The following is a 25,796-nucleotide window of genomic DNA, read 5'->3' on the forward strand; positions in this document are numbered from 1 at the left end:
TGGCAGTCGGTCAACGAGTGAAGACGTGTAGTGAGCGCCCGTCGAATTTCAGTTTTTGAAGAAATGACAGAAAAACTTGGGCAGCGACATTCCGTCAAATTTTGCCAAAAGCTTGGCAATATCAAAGCGGAAACTATTAAATCGGATCGGTGCATTCAATTTTGAACGAGAATTTGGGCATGAGTTGTAGTATCTAGGAAATTTGATTCAGGCTTTCATCGCCAAACACGACATTCCTGTGTATCGTCAGGTTCCCTACTCACCCGACATGGCTCCGTGTGACTTTTGGTTATTTGCCAAGCTGAAAATATCACTAAAAGGAACCTGATTTGAGTCAAGAGAAGACATCATGCGGAATGCGACGGCACAGTTACTCACCATTCCAGAAAACTACTTTCCAGAGGTGTTTCCAACAATGGCTGGAACGCTGAGAGAAGTGTGTCCATTACCAAAGAGACTACTTTGAAGGGGATTAGTGGTTCGGATTTCCAAATCGATAAATGTATTTTTGCAAACTAAAAGTTCGATACTTTTTGAACATACCTCGTATATATATATATATAATATTTCTTTGGAGTTCTGTATGGATTCTTTCTTTCTTCTAAGAATACAGTAATTTCCCTAATTATTATTTGTAATTTGTACATAAATACGTACATATTTATATTTTATTTTCGAGAAAATCGTTGCATAAATAACCGTGTTTAAATATGAGAAGTATAAGAATTATTTCCCGTAATTACATCAGCGATTCTTGATTATTTTCGTCTATATTATATGCTTGACCTTTTATTAGTTCAACAATCTTTGCTTCATTTCTCATACCTTGGTTTGTAAAAAAATAATAGCTAAAAATATTTTAAAAATTAGTGATTTTATTAGTTAATCTGAACATTTATATATTTTTACCCTTTTAGAAGTTATACATATGATTCCACAATACATATATATATATATTGTCAATATATTTGCATTATTATTATCGTAAAGGGGAAAAAACAATTAATGCAAGATAAGATTCCAATTTCAGTTAACAGAAATATTTTGCCGACTTTTCAGTTACTTTCTTGATAATAGAATCATGAGATAAATATCTTTTACCCACATTCTTTCTGAAACTTTCTACACACAATTCTATTTTCAGTCTTTTTAATTTCTAGGCGTAATAATATCCTTTGATACAACTGAGATATTTTCCTGGAGAAATAACCTATGGTTGTTTTCCCGAGTAACTTACACAGCCTCAAATTTCGTTTGAGTACACTAACCATCGGGTATAGGCTATCTGAGATTTCGGTCTGTATATTCTTCAAAATACAGCTTCCGAAACCTATCAGCGGAAGAAACAGTTCATAAAAATTAAGTCCTTTCTGTGTCATGTAAATGTGAATAGAAAGAAAGCTGATAGCCTTATGATCGTATTATATATATTTGCAGTATTTCTTTAAAAGAAATCAGAATTAAATAGTTTCAAATAAGATTCCACTTTCTTTCAGGTACTGTCCATGCATATGCTTAGTTTTCTTTCAAGAGTTGGGAGCATATTAAACAATCTTTTAACGTAAACAATGTGGAAATTACTTCTTCTCCCGTCATAAATGTGATATTTAACTACACCATAGCTGCTGTTGTACGTAAATTAGGAAAATACTGGACAAAGATCGAGGGGTTGTAATCCACGATCAACTGCATGTACGACGCCGTTTGTGGCTGCTATGTCCGGAGATATTACTCTGGCAATTCCAGCTTCTCGCAACGTATCTGTAAGAGAGGAAAAGAGGGAATAAGATTCATCGCCAAGGCAATTTATTTCAACAAGATTCTAAGTTTCAGTCAAACTACTTAAATTTATTAAGCAAAAAGAAGAAATGCTTACATTATGTGTTGAAAATTTTATTTACCTTTGACTATAGTTTCGGTTAATTGGTCTTCAGTCTTCGAATGGTCAATTTTCAAATCTAGACTGAAATGTATGTCATGAAGCAAGGTGGCGGCGATTGTTGGTAATTCCAGCGTGTTACATTTCGTTCAAAGATTTTAAAATTTTTCAAATGCAAGCATTTAAAATTTGCTTTAGATACACAACGAATTAAGGACGTTTTGCAACTTATTTTACTGCTCAAGAAAGAGAAAACGTACGAGAAGTCATAGTAAATGTGTATTCATCTACATTTTAAAATTGACCAATCAAAGGTTGAAGTCTAAAGAACCTAAATTATAGTCCAAGATAAATAAAACTAAGCTGTGTATCCTTTATTATAGAAATTACGTTAGATTTATAATCTTCAGTACGTACTATTAAGAACTAAAAGAAAATAAAATATGAAACAAATGCAAAATACAATTATACTAACAGCAAGTGTATGTACGTAGTCTACATTACTCGAACTGGTAATATTTATTGGTATATGCTAACAGTGCTGCTGGAACACAAATTCGAGTGTTGTTTTCCAGTTTTCACTGCACAACGCTACTTAATAAACCCATAATATTAAAGATATTTAAATAACATGCAATAGTGAGCAACAGAATAATTATATTATTTAACACTTATCCCATTCAGCGTAGTTTAATTTGACATGAGAATTTTAGCTTGACAATTTATTCTACCTAGGTAGTATAGAGGGAAAAAAGTACGAAATTTATGTTTGATTGCCAGCACTCTCAGCACATACCAAGGACTCTTATAAATACGTTGAGTAAATGTTGACTAGTATATTTACTTCCTCTTGTATAGTTATTGATTTGGTTAAGTGAGTGTATATTGACACACACACACACACACCCGACCGCCAACCACAGCATGAACAACATCGTTTGAACCATAATGCCTGTCCTGTACTTGCACTGTTGAATACCTTTAGCATTCGGCCTTGGTTTATTTTGACGATACCTCTGTGATCTATTTTGACTAGACGCGCGCAATAAACACCGTTGATACTTTCACCACTTGTATATCCCTTCATATGACATTCCAAGCTTTTTTTTTTTCAAAACCTCTTTCCAATTTTTTGTAATGGGCTGCAAATATTAGTCCTTTTATACACTTGATGTCAGTGAAAACAACACATTGCTTGCGTCTTCCATTTCCGACCTATTCACGGGGCAAGTTTTAGGCTAGTTACTGTGTATAGCTGACAGTCAGGAGTGAAAAGGAGGGTTGTGCTATTAGCTGGTGCCACACGTTCCCTAGTAGGAATCTGGTAACACCACTATCCACGTGCTGCTCACGAGTTCTTCTTCGTGGTTACAAGTCCGGCTGGTAGCAGTGAGGGAAGCGGAATTGATGGCGGCAAATGGAAGATCCAAGTGACTTTCAAACTCTTATATGGATCCTAGTGTACTAAGTCTATGGTTAACGCAATTAGTAACAGTGAGTGATAATGTTGTACTGCTAGATCAAGGCATTTTAGTGTCCTGTGACGCAGAAGAAGACCGATAGCCCTGCAGAGTCTCAAAGCTAAGTAGATGAACATTATTTTTCCATTTTCTACTGAATATCCCTTTTTTGTTAACTTTTTGCATAATGTTCTTGGAAATTAAATGAAGTGTTTCGTTTCAGTTTGCATCTCTAGATTTCATCATCCAGTTTCATCCATATTTATTGCAGATGCTCCACTCGTTACCAGGCTAAGGGGGGCGCGGTGGCTCAGTGGTAGAGCGTTCACCTCCGGTGCTTGGAGTCCCTGGTTCGATCCCAGCTCGCGCCGTGTGGACTTTGTGGTGGACAAACACCGTGCTCGTGGGTTTTCTCGGGGTTCTCCCGTTTCCTACCACTTTCTTCATTCCACCATTTCACTTATTTCTCATTATCACCGTCTCCTTTAGCCTAACCGACAAAATCGTGGGACGTTAAACTTAAAGATTTCATTTCACTTTTCGTTACCAGGCTATGTGCTCGTTGATGACCTTGTACGTTGAACGACCACAAGGTTCCAACAATTATTAAAACCATCTCCAGATTGAGCGGAGTAGCCTACATTGAGAAGGAAGTTACGTACAAATGGCGGCATTTCCTTCTTTCTCCTCATAAACAGTAGCCAAAAGATATTCAAAACTGCTTCATTTCTGTTTCACCTATTTTGCCCCTAGTATAAATCTATAACTATATAACATCTATATATGTCTTTTATCGTAGCGTCTGTTGTGGCAGCTGAACGCTACTACTTACTGTGCCTGACAGTTACTTGAAGATCGAGATCAGCTTCCGTGACAAGCTCTTGGCCATCTTGTAAGGAAGAACTGAAGTAGGAACCCTTGACCAGATGATTCAAAACAAAAGCTGAAACATAAAATAAGTATAAGAGAAAAGTGAAAATAGTTTTGGTAATGAAAATTTCAATCGAGTTGCGGAAAGACAATGAACATAAAAAGTTTCTTCGACTTACATTCTCACAACTTTGAGGTTCTAATGTGAATAACGAAATTTCTACTTATCCACAGTTAGTGTCAGTAAAAATTGAAGTATTGAAGGATCCTTTGCCGTGGGAGGTTATTTTTGTAACTTTACAAAGTTTGACTTCTTGAAGTTATAAGTCGCTAACCGACGAGAATTCTAAGCTTGTCTTATATATGCTTTTTAGTTTTACTAAAATGTAAGCATAGATTGATGGTTACAGAAGACACTTTAGAATCTCTTTACGGTCTAATGAAAGACAAAATATAAACATTTCTATTGAAATCAATTATTGAGCCTGATGCAAAGATCCTACTAGCTGTTGCATATCCTCCTCGAAAGAGCCTTGTGATGGACGAACACTATGTGCGTGGGATTTCCTCGGGGTTCTCCCGTTTCCTCCTACTTTCTTCATTCCACCGTTTCATTCATTTCTCATCATAACCGTCTCCTTTAGCCTAACCAGCATACCGTGGGACGTAAAACTCAAAGATTTCATTTCATTTTTTAAAATTTTTTTTTCGAAAAAGCCTTAGCTTTGAGAACATAGTGCAGACATACAATCTGAGATGTTCAGTAACCTAGAGGAGCAGGTCTAGTTCGAATCACAATCTGGTGGTTGCGATCATTTTATATTAAATACGTATAACTTCACTTAAAATATTTATTAAAGGCGATACATGAAGAGTATTCACTTAGATTCATTTAGATACTTCATACATCAGCTTCACTTAGATTCATTTAGATACTTCATACATCAGCTTCACTTGGGTTCATTTAGATACTTTACACCATTTCTTACATATTTGAATTATATATGCTGCTCTAATACTACTAGTACTAATAATAATTTTAAAAATCAGACAATATTATAATGATAAATGAAATACGGAAAATACATGTTTTGGGAGACTGGAAATCTTACATGGTTGTTGAGGAGTTAGAAAATGTACTCAGTTATCATTAGACAAAATTTTTAAGCTATCAAAACACCACTTTCCCATATTCAGCAGCAGGTTAACTTACTCGTAACAATATATCACGTGACGCTCCCGTTATGTATTATTTTTTCATTGAACCACACTAACTATACTATAAATGTTTAACATACACCTGACCCTCCTATTGTTTCAGTAGAGTACTCACTTCTAATGTGAGGAATCCCTGGTTCGATTCCCGGCCAGTGAGTTCGTGGTAGACAATATCGTGTTCATGGGGTTTCTCGGGGTTCTCCCGTTTCCTCCCACATTCTCATCCACTCAATTTCTCTATTCACGATCATCAATTATCCGTCTCCTTTAGCCTGAAAGGCATAATCGTGTAACGTAAAACTAAAAGATTTCATTTAACACCAAATATTTCATCAACGTATGTTGTGTAAGATTGATACAAGTCTGAAAATCTTGAAAATTCAGTTTCTACTATGAATTGAAAGTTAGATCTCTTTATGTCAGCTGAATGGAGAGTAACAGCATAATATAGCACAGGGTGTCTATCGATCACGAATGTCACGAAAAAGTCACGAAATCAGAAAACTGTCATGAAAGTCACGAAATTTTTTTTTTTTTTAACTGTACAAATCTAAGTAAAGATTGGAAAATTTCGTTCTATAAAACGTCAAAATTCACCACCAAAAATGTTTATGGTCGGCTTTAGACGCTACCAAATCGCAAGCAAAGTATGTTTCTATTGCACGGATGAAAAGTCGGCCTAATTCGCACCCAAATTTGCTCTTGAAAATGTTAGGAAATTTTATGATTTGGTGAAGAAAAGGTCACGAAAAAGTCACGGAATTTCATTTTGGTATTTTAATAGACACCCTGTAGCAGGGCCAACAAGAGATGGTCTCTGACGTTTCTTACCACATGCGGAGGGACAATGCAGCCCTTACTTTGGTACTAGTGTTACCAAGCACGGTCACTCTGTCTTACGCCATTAATTAAATTGCCACTATAGTTGCACCGAAAAAAACCTTGACATGTGAGTAACGGCAACGTCATTGCGAGCTGTCACAGACCTTCTCTTGCTGGCTCCCCTATAGTAAGGAAATACGTGCACTATGGGCGAAAGGAAAACTAAGAGAAATCACGGTCAATTGCTATCCATTTTGTTGATTATTCTCTGTCATATTCATCTGGGAAAAATGTTCTTATATGAACAATAGTTCCAGAACTTTAGAAAGGTAAATTAATACTGTTTATATTAAAAGTAAATAAAAACTTCCTATTTACTTTTTAATTCTTCTTTACTCGTATCATCGAGTTCTTCTTCTTTTGATTTCTCCAACAGTGCAGGAGACAATCGGAACGCTTCATCTGTCGGCGCAAATAAAGTCACAGGAGAATCTAAAAAAGACAAAAAATATTTGTTTATGTTCTTTTTGAAATGTCAAACTACGACAAGAAGTTGTAAATTTGTGAGTTTAATTGTAGATTTGCTGTAAAACCACTTAAAGCACTTTTAATAATCAGGACACTAAATAAATTTTACAGCTCAGGTCTTGGAAGAGAATCTTAAGGATTACTTATTCGAACTAGTAGAAATATTTACGAATTCTGTACATTTCCCCCTGTAGAACAAATTTTCCGATATTATTGTTGTATAACGTATGATGTTTCATCCTTACTATTATTCTTGCTTAGGTGTAACGTATATTCAGTTTATTACATTTTGTTTTTTTCTTTAATATTTTACGGTAATTATATAGCGATTGATTTGTAAAGTATTGCTATTTGCTGTACTTATAATATGTCTGTATCTACGTAATCTAATATAGTACTGCCCTCTGGTGGCAATTTTCATAGTTTTTGGTTCTCGTCATCTATGACCAGATTAGAAGCCATGAAATCTACTTATCGTACGAAAGCAACATTTGGTCGTAAGAAGCACTAAGTAAAAATGGGTGGTTAATTTGTGCTTCCATTTTGTGTGGATGCAATATAATTCATTATTCTATATGCAAGGGCTCTCGACTGAAAATATTTAAGTGATGATATTAACAAGAGTATTGGTTTTGAATTTGTAACTTTGTGAGGGTATTAGACGGATTAGTTCGACCATGTACGCTACGTGATCTAACATTGTCTACAGAATTATTCTACTATATTATTTAACTAATTGCTTTAGCTAGTCTTTTTGCTCGCTAAATTGATATATTACTTTGTCAAACTTGCTATACCTATACGTGAATTTTTGTCTGTTGTATCACAAAGCATTTCTGGTTCATAACCCGTTCTAGTGACCCATCGAAGTACAAAAGAATTTTAATACTATAATCTGTTAAGGATATATAATAATAGTAATAATTGAGAAATGGTATTTTCTATGGCGAAAACTTTGCTATATTTATAGCTGTAGTTGGAATGTTGGTTTTATACCGTTACTTTTGTTCTTGTTGATAAAATATGCATATATTCTCACAGTAATTCTTGAAATTATCCTTTAAATGAAAATGGTATTAAAACCTTAACTCATTAAATTTCGAATAATAATCAATTAATAGGTGTAATTTTTATTTATTTTTTTTTTTTTTTTATTAGACAGACGTGACTTATTGTAATTGGTGTGGGGGAAACCTTTATAATAATAAATATTGCGTATCCCTCTTTCGGATGTGTCTGTGTTGTTAGTTTAATAACCCGAAACGCATTATACGTTACATTGTACAGCAACAAACTGGTGACGTAACAATAACTAAAACTACATTTGAAAGCTTCTGTTTTGAACCTTATCCCATTAGATTGAATATCTCTCTTGAAACTAACATAATGTCAATTGCATATCAAAATTACAGATCAAGACATAGTAATGAAGTAACAATTCTATCAGAAAAAAAATATAAAGCTTATTTACACTCTTAGAATGACAAATCTCGGTAATGATCTTTAAATAATTTCTGAAACGTCATCAAAGCGGTAGATTGTCTCTAATGTGTGCGTTGTGACCACGTGACAAATTTTAAGACACATTGGCGATAGATACAATCGTTTGCTGAAGCAAACGTATGAAGTTGAGTGATAGTAACCATGTTTGTAATGCATCGCTAGACCACATATCTATAGTTCTTTGGACAAATTGAAAACACGCCCAAATTTTAAGAGTTTCTCTTTCCCGTTTGATTAAATTTACAGTTTCATTTATAACTTAAACCGTTAGATTTTAATAGGAATTTTAGAGTAGATATTTTCTAGTATAATTATTTCTTAAAAGCAATGGTGTATGCAAGTGGCATTTCGCCATATTAATTCCTCCCCTCCTTGAGCAAGATATTGTGGAAAATAATATAAGAATAAGCGCTGAACGTCTCTGATGAAACTCTGGGTATGCCACTGTTCATAAGAATGCCAGAAAGTATTAATTTCAAATATTTAAATAAATAATCACGTAATATTACATGATCGATAAGAGAAGTAATTTGTGGCCCCTAAGGGTATCTGGAGAAATTACTACAAATAAATCTTAAGCTATTATTAAAAATAAATAATTTTCTAATAGTAACAATTTTAAAGCGAAAATAGTTTTACGATATTTAGAAATTTCATTTGAATTGGCTATAAAGTCATGCGAAATTTCTGAACTTACCAGGGTCACTTAGGTTCTCTTCCAGTCCTGTAAGTTTGACTAACTTCTGCAGTGTGTGGAAAGCGGAGCATCCGCCTAGAATATCCATAACAGTTCCTCCAGGAATAGGGAAGATTACATCACTTATCATGTGGACTACTCCATTCGAAGCTATGGCATCTGGTACTGTGATCGATGCTTGATTTACGGATGGTTTCTGGGGAAAGAATTATCCACTATTATTCTTGAATCAGTACATTCTTCAGATAATACTTTATATATATATATATATATATATATATATATATATATATATATATATATGTATATATAAATGCTTATATGTTTTTACTTTCAAGGGACTTTAACTTTTGATCGAATGTTGTGTTGTTAAGATTTGGTAAATAATATTTGCTAGAATGCACGAAACATTATTATGAAAACTATTTTCCGGGAAAATATAAGGTGTTCCGCTGTGTATTAAACCATGTAGATACAGAAGGGTCGTTCGGAAAGTAACCTCCGATTGGTTAAAAAAGAAACATCAAAATATATAAGAAGAATTTTTTATATACATCTGAAAACTACTTCTTTCCTCTATTTTTCCACATAGTTTCCATAAACATTCAAGTAATTATCATATCTCTGTACTAGCTTGGAAATTCTATCAACATAATAATCTCCCGCCTGTGCCATGAGCCAGCCTGAGACCTCATCTTTCAGCTCCTAACCTTTGTCATTACGTCATATAACACAGTCCTGGAAATTTGTGGAAATACATCGGAAAGCTCTGAGATTGTGAAACGTCGATTTTCATAAACTTTTCCATCAATTTTCTGAACGAGTTCATCAGTGACCACTGATGGCCTGCCTCTCCTCTCTTCGTCATGAATGTTTGTTCGTCCACTTTTAAATTAACGAACCTATTCACGGACAATTCCTTCACTCAATACATTTGGTGCATACACGGCATAAAGTTCCCGAGCTGCTGCCGAATATTGTTTTGCCGTAAGAAAACGTATAAGAGCTCACACCTCGCACTTGGCGTGATTTTCAATTGCAGCACACATTTTGAGACACTACAAAAGTGGAACTTGTGATCAGACAACCTTCACTCTACTACTGCTGGATGCAAACTGATCTACCGCGCACGTCTATGCAAAGATAGTAGCGCTGCCCATACTACTTCACACACACAGTGACCAATCGTAGGTTACTTTCCGTACTTTTCGTAAGATGCAAATCTTCAATTTACTGGCATATTCATGCCTATTTAGAGTAATAGCCGACTTGTGTCTACATTTGTATCACTATTTGAATTAACTTAGTGGTACAGTCTGGAATCAAGAGCAGTAGTGGGCTGTGCAACTGAGGAAATATGAGCAGCTATGGCATTAATGAAGAAAGACCACTGAGGGAGGGGTAATTACTATCTGTTAATGAGAGGAGTACATGCAGAAGGACATTTTGACAGAGTTCAGTTGGAGAAATCCGGAGTTGTAGTTATCTCTAGAAATATAACAACTAAAGTAGTGCTGTGGATCCTCAAATATGTAAGATAATTCATAAACATATGATGCATCAATAAACTCTCAAATGATATTCACTCATCTTGCTGTTCTAAACTACTATAGGTTGTTCAGAAAATCATGTTAAAACTTAGAATTTTCGCTGATATCTATCACGATTGTCATAACTTAGTTAAGAAAATGTTTTAGTGTGGATAGGATGTATGGTAATTAGTTATAGGATAAAAAAGTAACAGTGTCACAGGTACACAAATGTAAAGTAGTTTGGTTTGTATGGCGTGATATTTTCTGAGTTAATATTGAAGCCGAAAGTGGTAGTAGACGTCTATCACTTCCGGTTTTAGTAGACAGCTTAGAGTGGAGATAGAATATGTTCTTGAGACATTTAATTGATTGCAGAAAACAACCTATCGCTATCTATTACCGTTTGTACTCAATAGCGACCAATATCAAAACCGGATGGTTTTGTGTATAACCTTCAACAACGAACTCGACTCCTGACTCCTGACCTTCTCCATCCTGGCCAGAGTTGATGGTGATCAATCGAGTAGTTCTTGAGTTGTATCTCCTGGACGGACACACTGACAGAGAAGCTAAATATTCGTACGTGTAAAGTGAGTTTTCGTTGAGTAAATCTAACTCCTTAACAACTTAAACGTTCACGCTAAAATAAGACTTCTTGCTGTTCCACAGAATGACAATACTAACAGCAGCAGTCATCAAAAATTCGACATTTTAACATGATTTTTTGAACAATCTAAATAGTTTAGAATAATAAGATGAGCATCTTTTAAGTTTATTGATGAAATTGCTCTTCAAGAAACTTACACTACAATATACGAGGTTCATTCAAGTTATAACATCTTCAATTTTTTTTCTCAGGACTGGTAACAGATAGAAACATGCTGTTTATTTTAAAATATGCTAGCACCCGTTGTCAATGCGTGACAGAGATGGCAACTCCGTACGGCACACATAAGGATGTTATAAAATAGAGGATCTGGTCATACGCATCTTCAACATATGAACTCAATGAAGCCAAAAAATAACCGAGCATCGTCTGATCCGGAACGTTTGATTGGCAACTTTCGTTTCAGCCATGATTGTTGGCTCGAAACATTGCGATCTTAGTGGTGCGGAGTGAACAGAGTAGGTGTGGCGAAGCTGTGACGTATGGCTTCACGATTTTGTTGTATGGGCAGATTCTCTATTTTATAACATCCTTGGGTACACAGAACTCTAGCGGCAACAGTGAGACTGATGACACGTCCATGATATCATCATCACGTGTCTCATTCGACTGGCGATGAATTTCAAACGGTGTCATTAACACCACGCAAATGGAGAAAACGTCGCCATTTTTCGAGTACCGTAAGTATCAAAAATAGTCATTTTTCTTACCCCTGCCGCTAGAGTTCTGTGTGTCGTACGGTATTTCCATCTCTGACACACATTGACAATAAGTATTAAAATAAACATCACGTTTCTATCTATTACCACTCCTGAGAAAAAATGGAGGTGTTATAACTTGAATACCTCATATTATGAATCGTTTGAAGGAATGTGTTGAAAATAGTGTTGACCATGTGGATATATTTTGCATTAAGGCTGGGTGTTGTTTATCAGTCCATTGATTCTAGATTTTATAGGCACACTGTACTTTGTCTACTTTTACTAATTTACACTTCCGCTTTGGACAATAGCCTATATACAGACGGTGATCAGAAAAATGGAAACACCTGTAGCTGGCAACACGTCTGATGTATGGGTTGGCTGTGGTATCGTGGCGCCCGCAGCGCCGGACCGCTGCTGGTGGTGTGTTAGGTCGGTCCCCATACTACGTCAGGCGCAGTGGAACAGCAGTGTCCAGTGGCTGCAGCAGACGGAGGTAGTGTAAAATGGTAGATCTCTCAGATTTTCAAAGAGGGCAAATTGTTGGTGCGCGGTTATGTGGAGTGAGTGTGACGGCAGTGGCTACTGTGTTAGGTGTGTCGCGTGGGACAGTGTCGAAGGTGATGACGGCCTACACAACACACGGGAAAACCACATCGGGGAAGCGGAACAGTGGGGGGAAGAAAATCATGAATGACAGGTCACGACGGGTATTAAAGCGCATTGTCACGCAGAACCGTCGTGCCACTGCAGAGCAAGTGACGGAGGAACTCAATCAGCACCTCCCGCACCCTGTTTCGACAATCACAGTCCGCCGCGAATTACATGACATGAACTTACGGGATCGTGTTGCACGGGCCAAACCGCTCATCAGGAACCATAACGCTTTCGCACGCCGCAAATGGTGCCGCGACCATGCAACTTGGACCGTTGAGGACTGGAAACGTGTGATAGTCATCCTTCACCATATTCCCAACCACGGGCCGTGTTTATGTGTGGAGAACGCCCAAAGAAGCTTATAATCTGCAGTGTCTCCGCCCAACTGTGAAACATGGCGGCGGCTCCGTGATGCTGTGGGCCGCCATATCATGGTTTTCATTGGGTCCTGTGGTCACACGTAGCGGACGAATCACTGCCAACGATTATGTCGCAATTTTAGGAAACCACTTGCATCCTATGGTCCGGATGTTGTTCCCGGACAATGACGCCATCTACCAGGATGATAATGCACCCATTCACACAGCTGGCGTTGTTGCAGCGTGGTTTGAGGAACATCGGGATGAAGTTCAACACCTCCCCTGGTCTGCCCAATCCCCAGATCTCAACATAATTGAATATCTGTGGTCCGTCTTGGAAACACGACTCCGGCGACGATTTCCACCTCCATCCTCTCTCACAGAACTGGCCGATGCCCTGCACGAGGAATGGTGTAAAATTCCACTTGCTACCATTCACGACCTCTATGCCTCCATCCCACGTCGCATCAAGGCTGTTCTGAAGGCGAAAGGTGGTCCGACACCATATTAATCTGGTAAGTTGCAATTTCGTTCAGGTGTTTCCATTTTTCTGATCACCATCTGTATTTTATACTCATATATTGAGGAATGTGAAAAGCTCAACCTAAAAATTTCATGTGTACTGAAAGACAGTAGACCAACAATGGTAGAACTCTCTGTCGTATCATGTATAAAAAAGATAAAACTAGAATCAATATAATGCAAGCTTACCTTAGATGCATATAGCCTAACAGCCAATGTCTTGTTATTAAATAAAGTTGGTATTCGTAGCTCATTCTTCAAATCTCTGGACATGACTCTTCCTGAACTAATGTGGTAGAGCAACAGATGACGGAGTAAATCGGGATTTGCTCTCAGTTGTCGTTGGGCTGCACGCGACAAGCGATCAAAAGCATCGTCTGTTGGTGCGAATACCGTATAAGGTCCTGCAAATGATATTAAGCACATTCTGTTAACTACACGTAACATTTCAACAAATAACTTTCGTTCAGGTATTTCAATAGCACTATTAAGTTACAAGAGAATCAGAGCTGGCCGCAGGCAATTTGCCGCTCCGTGCAATGGCGTGATTTGCCGCCCCGTTTTCTTCAGAAAGAACAAATCTTAAAAGCCACGATTTTAGGTATGCTACCACATCATGAACAACGAAGGGGGTAAATGCACTCACACTCAGAAAGCCCTAAACACTACAAATACAATCTCCTTATGTCTGTTTTTTTTTTTTTTTTTTTGTTTCAATAATAATCTATGTATTATGTTAGTGAAAGATAAGCAAACACACCTGCAGAGGAAAGATGGTGACAGGCCTGTATCCAGCTCGAAAATTTAGGGGGCCGGTGGAAGTTAGGGGGGCCCAATCCAAAAATATTAGTTCATTCCATATTATAGTTCATTTGCAAACCTACCGTGAAAATTTTAGAGGGGGGCAGTAAAAATTTAGGGGGGGCGGCTCTCCTAGACCCCCCCTGGATACGGGCCTGGATGGTGATCCTTTTTATAGGATTAAATACCGAGCTTCAGCCTCAATATGTCAGTTTGCAATTCCAGTGTAACTAGCTCTTTTATCTTTATTTCTTGATTTTCTTTCTACATTTAGGCCCTATTAAATTAAAAAAAAAAAAAAAACGCTTCCATCTTCAATGCAGGGTTTAATGATGCAGATCTAGCCAAAAATCTGCAAGCGGTTATAGCACAATAGGTTAATGTAAAACAGAGTCGCTCTATTGATTTTAAAGTGGTCTAATTAAATGTTCAAGGGATCAACAATAAACACGTAGTTTTAAATTACTTTGGGAATGATAATAACTTAGATGTCTTAGATTTAAGTGAACATTGGTCCAAAGAAGATGAAATTGTGTTTAATAAATTAGATGCCTATCTACTTGTTAATAGTTTCTGTAGGAATCACCGTGCTCACGGTGGGGGTAGCTATTTTTGTTAGAGACAAGCTCTCACTTAAGTGTAAGAAATTAGACCTTGACTTTCCATGTACTGAAATCGATTTCGAGGCCACATGTATCGTTATTAATTGTCTTAAGTTGGTTTTCGTATCACTATACAGATCCCCAAACGGTAATTCAATAGTCTTTCTAGATAGGCTCGAGAAACTGCTAAACTTATTGAGTAGGCCTAGTTTTAGAAATTTTAAGATAGTCATAGGTGGTGATCTAAACTCGGATTTTGACGTAACAACAACAAAGAACAGTGTAGACGAATTAAAAAAAAAAAATGTTAAAGCAATTTAATTATAGTATTATAAATATGAAGCCAACAAGAGGTCTAGCTTGTCTTGATAACATAATTATAAATTTTAATTTAAGCCAAATTCATTGTGATGTATCCATATTTCCGTTTTCTGATCTTGATTGTGTGTGGATGAAATTGGATAACGCACTAAAGTAAGGAGGTTGATGCCTTGTCTACATAATGTAAAATAGTTGTCTCTAGAACAATCACTGATGGTAAAATATCTTAGTTTAAAAATGCACTCTGCAGCATGAATTGGTTTCAATTGCTATCAAATTACAATGACTCTAATGCACTTTTTGAACGCTTCTTGAATTTATTTCTCTACTAGCTGAAACTGCGGTCTCTACACAGCGCACCATTCACATATGAGCATGAATCACCTTGTAATTCCTCACATCTGTACATGTCCTTTACAGACACAAGTAAAAGATGTCTTGATTTAAAAAAAAAAAGTCGGCAAGGGTACCATAAAGGGGAGATTTTTTCGATTATTTTTTTTTAAATATCTAGCACCGTTTGCAAGATTCAGCCTACTTCCGGTTGAAGAAAATGAAATCTTTGTCTTACGTCCCACGGTTATGCCGGTTAGGTTAAAGGAGACGATAATAATGAGGAATTAATGAAATGGTGGAATAAAGAAAGTGGGAGGAAACGGGAGAACACCGAGAAACTCACACACACGGTGTTTGTACACCACAAAGTTCACTTGGCACGAGCTGGGATAAAACCAAGGACCCATGTACCAGAGGTGAACGCTCTATCACTGAGCCACTGCGGTCCCACTTCTGGTTGGAATTTATAAGTGATCAGTGTTTTCTTTCTTCTTGCATGCAGTATGTAATAAGAAAATACATTACACACAAATAATTATAATGTCAGTGATATAAATATATATATAGTATTCATTGGGCAAAACACTCCAAACAATAAAGATTCATCTTAAACTGGATAAATGGTTATCGTTAGTTTTTCATTATCATTTGGCCATGAAACAAACGCCTGAGAGATATAAAACCGGAATATACAAATATGTGGTGTTGGAATGTATAACTCGTAGGATATGATGCTTTTTAAAAATTTCAGCACTTCCAGTGTACTTCTAAAAAGGTAATAAAAAATAATGTCCATGTTTTTTTAAAAAATATTCAATCAGAACTGGACAATTTACACAAAATTTGGAATCGAGCAGTGAAAACGACACGTTTCTAGCACTTGTGGTTTTGGAGATCTCATTGTCGAAAGGATTGGAGACAAACATATAAATTTTTCTTTGGAGACAAACATTTAAACCTAGCATTTTAATATATAGACTAGCTGAACCTGCGCTCTCTACACAGCGCATTATTCACATATGAACATGAATCTCCTTGTTATTCCTCACATCTAGTACATTTCCCTTTACAAACAACAAGTGAAAGACCTCTTGATAAAAATTGTCAAGAAATACCATAAATGAGGAATTTTTCCGATTACTTTTTCAATATCTCGCACTGTTTGCAAGGTCTGAGCCTACTTCCGGTTGGAGTTTGTAACTCATGTATGATCAGTGTTTTCTTTCTTCTTTCATGCAGTATGTAATAAGCAAATACATTACATACACATGTTCATTGGGCAAAACACTCCAAAAATAAAGATTCATCTTAGACTGGAGAAATGGTTATCCTTCCTTTTTCATTATTATTTGGCCATGAAACAAACACCTGAGATATATACAACTATGTGGTGTTGGAATGTATAATGCGTAGGATATGGTGCTTTATTTATTTATTTTTTTTTTAATTTCAACACTTTCAGTGTACCCGTAAAAATGTAATAATGAAATGATGACCATGTTTTTTGAATATTCAATTAGAACTTGAGAATCTACGCAAAATTTGCAGTGATCAGTGAAACTGTGATCTTTCTAGAGCATGTAGTTTCCGAGATCTCATTGTCGAAAGGATTGGCCACAAACATATAAACGTCCACAAACATATAGTCTAAAAGAACTCCAAAGATGGTAGCACAGTTCATTTGCATTGATTTTGGAGAAGGCTTATTAAAATACAAAGGCTTTGAACAATAATTTTAAAACATAAACTTTATGAAAAAGATGTACTGTATTTAAATTATTTATTTAAAATACACACACTTAAAATGTTTGTCTCTGCTAAACGTGAAATGACATATAGCCGTAAATGAAAGATTTGATAGCCAAAGTTATAGGTTGGAGCTCAGGCGTTTTTAACTGCTATTATAGCATTTTAATAGATAGATAGAATAGATAACTTTGACATCTTCATCCCACAAAGAACTTGTAAAGTTAATCAGAGTCTACTTAAAAAGCCACATAAAGAGAATAATTCCAGCTGGTACACCCCTCAACTTTACTCAATGAAGTGTGAGGTGATGTTACACTTATGCACATATAAGCGAGAGATAAATTAAGTGACCTGGTCAATCCATCTCAAAGCTAGCAAAACATATAAGCAAGCTGTTAATGAAGCGAGAAAGCAGTATACTTCGGCAAAAATCAAATCGTCTGTTAATAAGTGTAAACAAGCTTGGAATGTAATTAATTCTATAGTTAAGAGTAATCGGGACTGCGTTTACCCCTATCCAGAAGATTTTTCGTGAACTCTGTAGATGAAGTTATAACGCAATTGTTATATACCCTTTGAACAACCCTCGTATACGCAATGGCACTTCTTAGAATCAGTGCGCACCGAGACAAAATTATTGGAATTAAATGCTGCGATGTTTTTCGCTCACAAGTTTTTCTATGTGTGTGTATGGTTGCTCGCCCACTTTTCTCTTCGCATGGCCTAATATGAAAGAAAAATTCGGCTCAGCTTGATTTCCTCCACCTACGGAAGCTGAATTGCGAGGCTAAAAGGCAGTATCGGACTATATGCTATAACGTGCATATTTCGTAACAAATATTGATTATTTATATTCCCATGTGTTTAAATGTGGTTAATATGTTTTTAATAGTGCAATTTCTAATTAATCAGTTCCTATCAGTGAAGTAATTCTTTAAAAATTAAGTGCTTTGTGGGAACTAACTTTCGTTCTAATAGTGTATTCATACGCGTCTATTGTGCAAGAAGAGAGTAACTCTCACAGGGCGCGAAGAGTGAAATTCCAGCCACAGTAGAGAACAGAGCACTCCAAATTGTTTCCACTCAAATCTTATTTATTTGGTGAATATAGTAACATGAAAATTCTCAACGCAACTCTCGAAACTCACTTTGTCACTAATTCTTCAATAAGAAGTATAGCTTAAAAAGAAATTTTAACGTTAAAGTGCTTCAATAATTCCAATTATCTATAAAAATATACCTAACGACGAAATACACTAGTCTGCGTCAACCAGAATGGATGATGGAACCAGCATGAGGGAGGAGTGAAAGGGTTTAACAAACAGTGCATAAATTCCTCATCTTCAGTGAACAGTGCCTAGTCTTCGGTTATTCGACTTTCGTTACGTAAAATCGCGCGCGGATACTTTAGTATTCGTTCGTCAGCGCTACACGGGACCAAATTGCAATGCTCTGAAAAGTATTTTAGTGTTTGTAAAATGTGAAGTGTTACAATAATTGAAAAGCTTGAAATATAAATATTAAATATATGTTTTGTGGGTGTTAATTCAAGCATAAAAAATCATAATAAAAACGTGACAGTATGCATGTTATATAATAATATTTGTGTTAGAGAATAAGTTTTGTGCATTTGTAGATTTCAATACGTTTATAGTTTTCGCAGTGCTACAGGTTGGTATTATTCTTTGCGGAATATATGGAGTAGAAATATATATCGCACACAACGTTCCCCCAACTTTAACCGTGAACTGGGTAACCACTATTGGGAACGATCAGCTGGTTCAGCTGAGGTGAATACAGGGAGTTATCACGAACACGGTGTAACTTAATGTTAATAGTCTATAGTTCGAATCCCGATTTTCACCATTTTTGTTCTTACTTGGTTAATGTTTACTTGTGGGTTGGCATCATCCAGTCCAAGAGTCTGTTTTCATTCACGAATCAGTACAAGGACGTTCAGGGATCAAACCCGATACCGTAAAATGGGAGAACATTGGCAACCGGGGTAACATTGGCATAGAGCAGGGTCAATTTGGCAACGTTGTTCTAAGCAAAATTTTCTCTCTCCTTTTAGCTCTTTTTTTTTTTAATCGGGTTTCCAACAATTACTTCAACATTGACCAACAATTAGACAAACATAGTACCGTACATTATTATTATTTTTACTATTGCCAATACGAACCGCCATTTTACAAACTCTAGCCTTTTTCAAGGTTCATTACAGAGTAGACTGGAGTTACAGTCAGTTGTGTGCTGTATTTCTTCCTTTCTTTCAAGATGGTCAGAACTTACGGGAAAGGAAGTGGAAAGAGAAGATAAACCGTATACAGATGAAGATCTACAAAGGGCAGTTCAGGATGTTAGAAACGGCATGTCATAAAATGAAGCCAGCAAAAAATATAATATAAGCAGGGGAACTATCCAAAATCACTTAAAAGGCCAATGTACTAAAACTGTACCCACGTAGCATTTTGGGTTGGCAAATTGGTGTGCCAACCGACCATAGTTGGTTGGCCAACGGTGATTTTGGCGGTACTGCAAATCGTTATGCCAACAATTATTCCGTTACACGTACAGCTGTGGCAGATTATTTTACCAGGGTAAAGGATGCGCTAGATTCAGTAGAGCCTTTCCCAGTGTACAATTTTGATGAAACAAACTTATTGGACGACCCTGGTTCGAAGAAAGTGTTGGTACCGCTTGGTATGAAAAGAGTGGAGAGAGTGCAGGATCATTCTAAACTGAATTTATCTCTTATGGTGAGCATCACTGCAGGCGGAGAACTGCTAGCGCCATTTATTGTGTACAAAGCCATAAATCTTTATAAAGGCTGGACAGAGGGTGGCCCTGTAGGAACTTTCTACGATTGTACGAACACTGGTTGGTTTGAATCCAGAACATTTGAGCGCTTGTTTTTCACGATCCTTTTAGCACACGCCCAGAAGACAGACGGAAAGAAATTGGTAGTTGGAGACAACTTGGGGTCACATTTTTCACCTACTGTAATGAAAGTCTGGAAGGAGAATCAAATCTACTTCACGACGTTACCTCCGAATTCTACACATATTACACAGCCTCTAGACGTGGCTGTGTTCCGTCCCATGAAGATCATCTGGAGAAAGATCCTTAGCAAACGGAGGAAGGAGAGCAGGGTATCAGGATGTTTACTCAAGGAGCATTTTCCGATGCTGTTAAGAAAACTTGGGGATGAAATGAGACCTAAGGAGAACAATGTGCTATCTGGATTTCGAGCTACTGGGCTTGTTTAAGCCATCAGTTGTTCTGGAAAAAATACCGGATGCAGAAGAGGGACAATCAACTAGAAGTTCTCTGGAGAAATGTCTTCAAGAGATGCTACAGGAGTTAAGAGGTCAAGGAAAGGAACCACGAAAGAAACGAGGAAAGAAGATTATTCCGGGTGCAAATTTAGGTGCAGAGTTTGCTTTGTCAGGAAGCCAAGATGATCCTGGACAACCTTCGACTTCGGCTGCGAAGATCTCCTCAAACGAAGACAAATGTCACGTTTGTTCCTGTCTCTGGAGTACTTTTTCAGGCCCGGATTGGGTCCAGTGTGTGAATTGTTTAAATTGAGTGTGTGGCAATTGTAATCAGAATACTACAGATCCCTATTACAAATGTTCAATGTTCCTCTCTGATTGAGCACTTGAAATTCTGTTCAACACTCTATTTTTGTAATTTTCTTCACTAAATTTTTGTAATCTATGGATGTCAGTTTTCCTATGCACAATTAATGGTTTTAATAAACCAAAAAATATTGTAAAATATTTTTAAAAATACTTTTAGGTGCAAATGTTGCCTTTATTTAGAACAAAATTTGTAAAAACGAGCTTTATAAATTACTTGCCAAAGTTACCCGTATACGGGGTAAAATTGGCACCAATTTTTTTTTTATACAGGTACAAATTAGAATTTTGAAAAAGACGTTCCAGATATTTCAAGGGGGAGGTTCAAATGTCATGTTGACTTTTTATTTAAATTGAACCTTCAATAGTTTCTGAAAAATCTTGAAAAAACCTTTAAAAATCTGCCAATGTTCCCCCATTTTACGGTGCCACAAAATCTGTTTACACAAACATTAACCCACAGGGAACGAACCCATATATTCTCATAAAGTACACAATAATATTGACAAACCTGAGTAACAGCAATCAATCTAATGGAACAATCTGTAAATCCTATACAGGATAATTTTGTATTCAGAAATTTATCTCCCCAAGTAGTTCTCAACTTTGTAAATAACTTTAAGTGTTGAAACAGTGTTGATGTTCATGGATTATCGAGTAACGTAATTAAAAAATATTGATTGTATTGTTGTGCCGCTTACCCATTGCATTAACCAATGTCTAACACAAGGAATCTTCCCCGAAGTTTTAAAATTATCACGAGTTTTGCCTGTCTAGAAATAGGGACCCGAAAATTGTCCATCTAGTTATCGACCAATTTCTCTGGTACCAACCTTCTCAAAAATTCTTGAAACTGTGATACATACGCAATTATGTGATTATCTTGATAAGCATTACGTAGTTAGTGATTTAGTTTGGTTTTATAAAGGGTAGATCTACTGTTGGAGCGACCGATTCGTTAGTAAGGAAGGTTATTAGAGGCTTTAAAAATAAGGATTTTGTTCAGGCAACATTTTGTGATTTAAGCAAAGCATTTGATTGTGTTGAACATACAATTCTTCTAAAAATATTAGCGTACTATGGTATCAAGGTTTTCAGTTTTAGATTATTCAAGTCTTACTTAAAAAACCGTAAACAAATTGTTTTTGTAAATAACAATAAATCTAGTATTGCATCAGTTAAACACGGAGTACTCCAAGGTTCAGTACTTGGGCCACTTTTATTTTTACTAGTGATAAATAATTTATTTTACTTTTTATCTACTTACTTTATACTATATGCTGATGATACCACCTTTCTAAATACTAGTTCTGATCTTCGCGCACTTAATGCTTTCACTGAAAATACGTGGGATCAGATAGTGATATGGTTTAAGGCTGTGTATTTATTTATTTATTTTATTTATTTATTTATTACTTAGTGAGAACAAAACTCAACATATCACTTTTAATCTAAAAGAAGTGCCTGTTGAGAATAACTCAACATGTGTATAGTTTCTATTCTAGGTATCTATATTGACAAAAAGTTGTCGTGGGAACAGCATATTAATTATATTTCTGGGAAACTCTTAAGAGTAATACAGTATATCTGTTAAAACAACTAAAAAATCATGTTCCTGATAACTATGTCAGATCAGATTACTTTACTTTTTCTCAGAGTATAATTTTGTATTGTATATTTATTTAGAGGTAACAATTGCCATGTAACTAGCATTCTTCTAATACAGAAAAAGGCTATCAGAATCATTTCAAACGCAGACGAATTAACTCATTGAAGACCTTTGTTTATCAATCTTAAAATTATGACAATAATCAATCTATACATTTACACAGTACTCCTTTATATAAAAAGTAATCACCAAAGTTTAAACTCAGGCAAGACATCCATTCATAGAATACTAGAAGTAATGAACTCGTAAATGTAGCATATAGACAACTGTCCAAAGCGTTAAATAGTTATGAGACACTTGGAATGCTGTATAACAAGTTGCCTGCAACACTAACAAGTGAACATACGCCTCAATAGAGATGTAACGAATTTCCTAATCCCATGTTTAGCCAGTATTCAAAATGCATATCGTTATTATCATTTATTTTGTAATCTCATTTCATCGTTAATTTATAGTCCGCGTCAGCCGAACTGGCGTGTGATGTCAACCAATGAGTTAGCAGCGCGATGTTGCCAAACCTCCAGTGAGAAAGGAAGCTTCTCGAGGGTGCATATTACATGTATCATATGTATACTTCTCACTAACAACATCCAGTATGTTATAACAATGCAAAACTTTGACAGCGATAGGATCATTTATGTATATGTCTTATTAATAATATTTTCTATTACAAATGTGGTATGAATACTATATTTCGTTTGGTTGGAATATTCAACTTTTTATTCACATGATAAATAAATGAATATACAAATACTTGATATTAGTTGGCTAGGTAGTGTCGTTTATAACCCCATTTACATCCATCTGAGGATTAAACTTAGGACCCCGCAAACCGAAGGACAATACCCTACCATTTTGATTTAAAAAAAAAATCCGAGACAAAGAAAGTCTCGCAATAAGAAAACAACTACATGCTATCCACCAATTCATAAAATATACAAACGGAATGCACGGTGGCGCAGTGATGAGGCACTCACCTCTAATGATAAGGATCTTCCATTCGATTAAGACCCTTACAAGTTTGTGATGGAAACGTGTTTGTAGGTTTATCGAGATTTTCCCATTTCCTCCCATTTTAATTTTTACTTATTAGCTATCTTACAGGGCATAGCCGCTGTACGTTGAATTAATAATGTATTTTTTTAATTTAACGTCCAACGATTATTCATCCAGTCTAAGGGAGACAAAGATGTAATGAAATATGGTGGAATGATGAAAGTGGGGAAAACGAGAAAACATCAAGAAAATCCACGCAAATGGTATTTGTCATCCATGAGGCACACTTTGAGAGTTAGGATCGAACAAGGGACCCCTTACACCAAAGGAGGAAACGAGGCTCAGTAGTAGAGTGCTCAAGTTTGGTGCGCGGAATCCGTGGTTTGATCCCAGACCATGTAAGGTTATGGAGTACAACATCGTGGGTTTCGCCCGTTTCTTCCCATATTTTCATCACAGCAATTGTCGTAATCATTCAGTTTCGTTACTCCGTCTGCTTTAGCCTAAACAAGATAATCATGGGATGTTAAAAATTTCATTTGTAAAATGTTTTTAAGAAAGCGCTAGAAGAACACCAAATATAGCAATATTGTACGAATACAACAAGTGCCAACTAACTAACTAACTCTATGGCTTATGGAACACGGAGGTTCAATGCCGCGTTCACAAACGCTCCCCACTGACTTATATCCTTAGCCAACTGGATCCAGTTTCTACTTTGTATTCCTATTTCTGCGAGATCCATCTTAATATTGTTCTCCCGTTTATGCCTAGGTCTTCCTAATGGTCGTTTTCCGATTGGTTTTCCAGTCAAGACTTCGAAAGCATTTCTACTTTCTTCCATCCTAGCTACATGACCTGCCCACCCAAGCCTCCTAGATTTAACAAGTACCAACTGAGATTATAAAAACACTAGGAAAAGAAGCGAATACGGAACAGCTAATGAACGGAGTTTATAAGACAGATGGAACACCTGAATACTTCAGGAAGAGCATTGCCATTTTACTTCAAAAGTGGAGACATGTACAAAGTGTGAAAACATTAGAATGGTAATAGTGTTCAGAATCATTTTTCAAAAACTGAAAGGAAACATTGGAGAAAACTCTTCATAGGGCCAACTTGGATTAAAGTTCGATTTGGAAAATGGTCATTTGATTAGGTGTAGCAAGATTTCAGCTTTTCTAAACCTACACAGCTCAACAGTTTCCAATATAATAAAGTGGAAACATGACGAGACGTCCAGAATTCAAACGTAACCAGACTAACTTCCAGAGGCCGCCGAGCATTAAAGAATGTCGTTCTGAGAACCCAGCTACTAACCTCCAGAGGCCGTCGAACCAACCATCGCCACCGACCATGATCCATGCTGTTCGGTGCGAAGTGCAGAAACTTGGTTTCTGTGGCAGAGCAGCTGTGCATAAGCCACACATCAACCAATAAATGCTAGGCGCCGCGTGTGGTATAAGAAGCGATCTAACTGGACAACAGAACAGCGTAAAGGCTTTGATATGTTGAATTATTTTGACGTATGATTGGCGTTATACTAAAGGCCTGACTACTGCAGGAAACATGTTAGTCGAACTCTTTTAGTCAGGCCTTTAATATGACGCTAATCATAGGTCAAAAAGACTCTGCATAAGGCCCACTGATTCTATCTTGAGGGAAACATGGGAATTTCAGGCCAAAAAACGCAATAGCTGATCATTATCTTTTCACCAGATAAAATAGTTGAACTTTTAGGGGTTGAAACAGAGTGCAAATCATGTTAGTTCTATTGCACTTAGTCTAAATGTTATTTACATTATAGATATCTAACATGAAACAGCAATGTATCCACACATCTCAACAATCTCTGTCTCCCTTAAATTGAAAAACACTTCCCAAATACAGCATAGGAAACAGTTTTCATGCGGTGGAACGTATATAACCACAAGTAGTTGATAAACTCTGTATACACATATACAGAAAACAAGATTTTATTACACTCTCAGTTACGAAAGCTCTGGATAAACAACTGACCTGAAGATTGTAGCACGTCCGCCATGTTTGTCCTTTCCATTAGTTCGACTAACGTACTGGCTCTAAGGCTTCGTAGAAGATCGACTAACGTTGTCCTTCGAGGGTAATTAACAGGAGTCGCCTCAACTGAAGGTATTCGTCGGTTTATTCCTCCGAAACGAGACAAGTCTAAAGCTGTTTCTTGACATAAGGCTTCCCTCACAAACAGAGTCAAAAGTATCCAAATCATTCTGTTCAGTTGGCT

General features: G+C 36.5%; 1 protein-coding gene across 1 annotated transcript; it reads right to left on the reverse strand.

The window, feature by feature from the left end:
- Positions 1-25,796, reverse strand: LOC145667099 (transforming growth factor-beta-induced protein ig-h3-like). Its single transcript, XM_081734835.1, has 6 exons — positions 25,553-25,796; positions 13,605-13,819; positions 8,978-9,173; positions 6,628-6,741; positions 4,172-4,282; positions 1-1,761 (listed from the first exon to the last, which is right to left on the reverse strand). Exons 1-6 carry the CDS (start codon positions 25,779-25,781, stop codon positions 1,640-1,642), a joined length of 987 nt encoding a protein of 328 aa, XP_081590961.1. The 5' UTR covers positions 25,782-25,796; the 3' UTR covers positions 1-1,639.

The sequence above is a fragment of the Thermobia domestica genome, chromosome 12, assembly GCF_964235325.1.
Source record: "Thermobia domestica chromosome 12, izTheDome1.hap1.1, whole genome shotgun sequence".
Taxonomy (NCBI): domain Eukaryota; kingdom Metazoa; phylum Arthropoda; class Insecta; order Zygentoma; family Lepismatidae; genus Thermobia; species Thermobia domestica.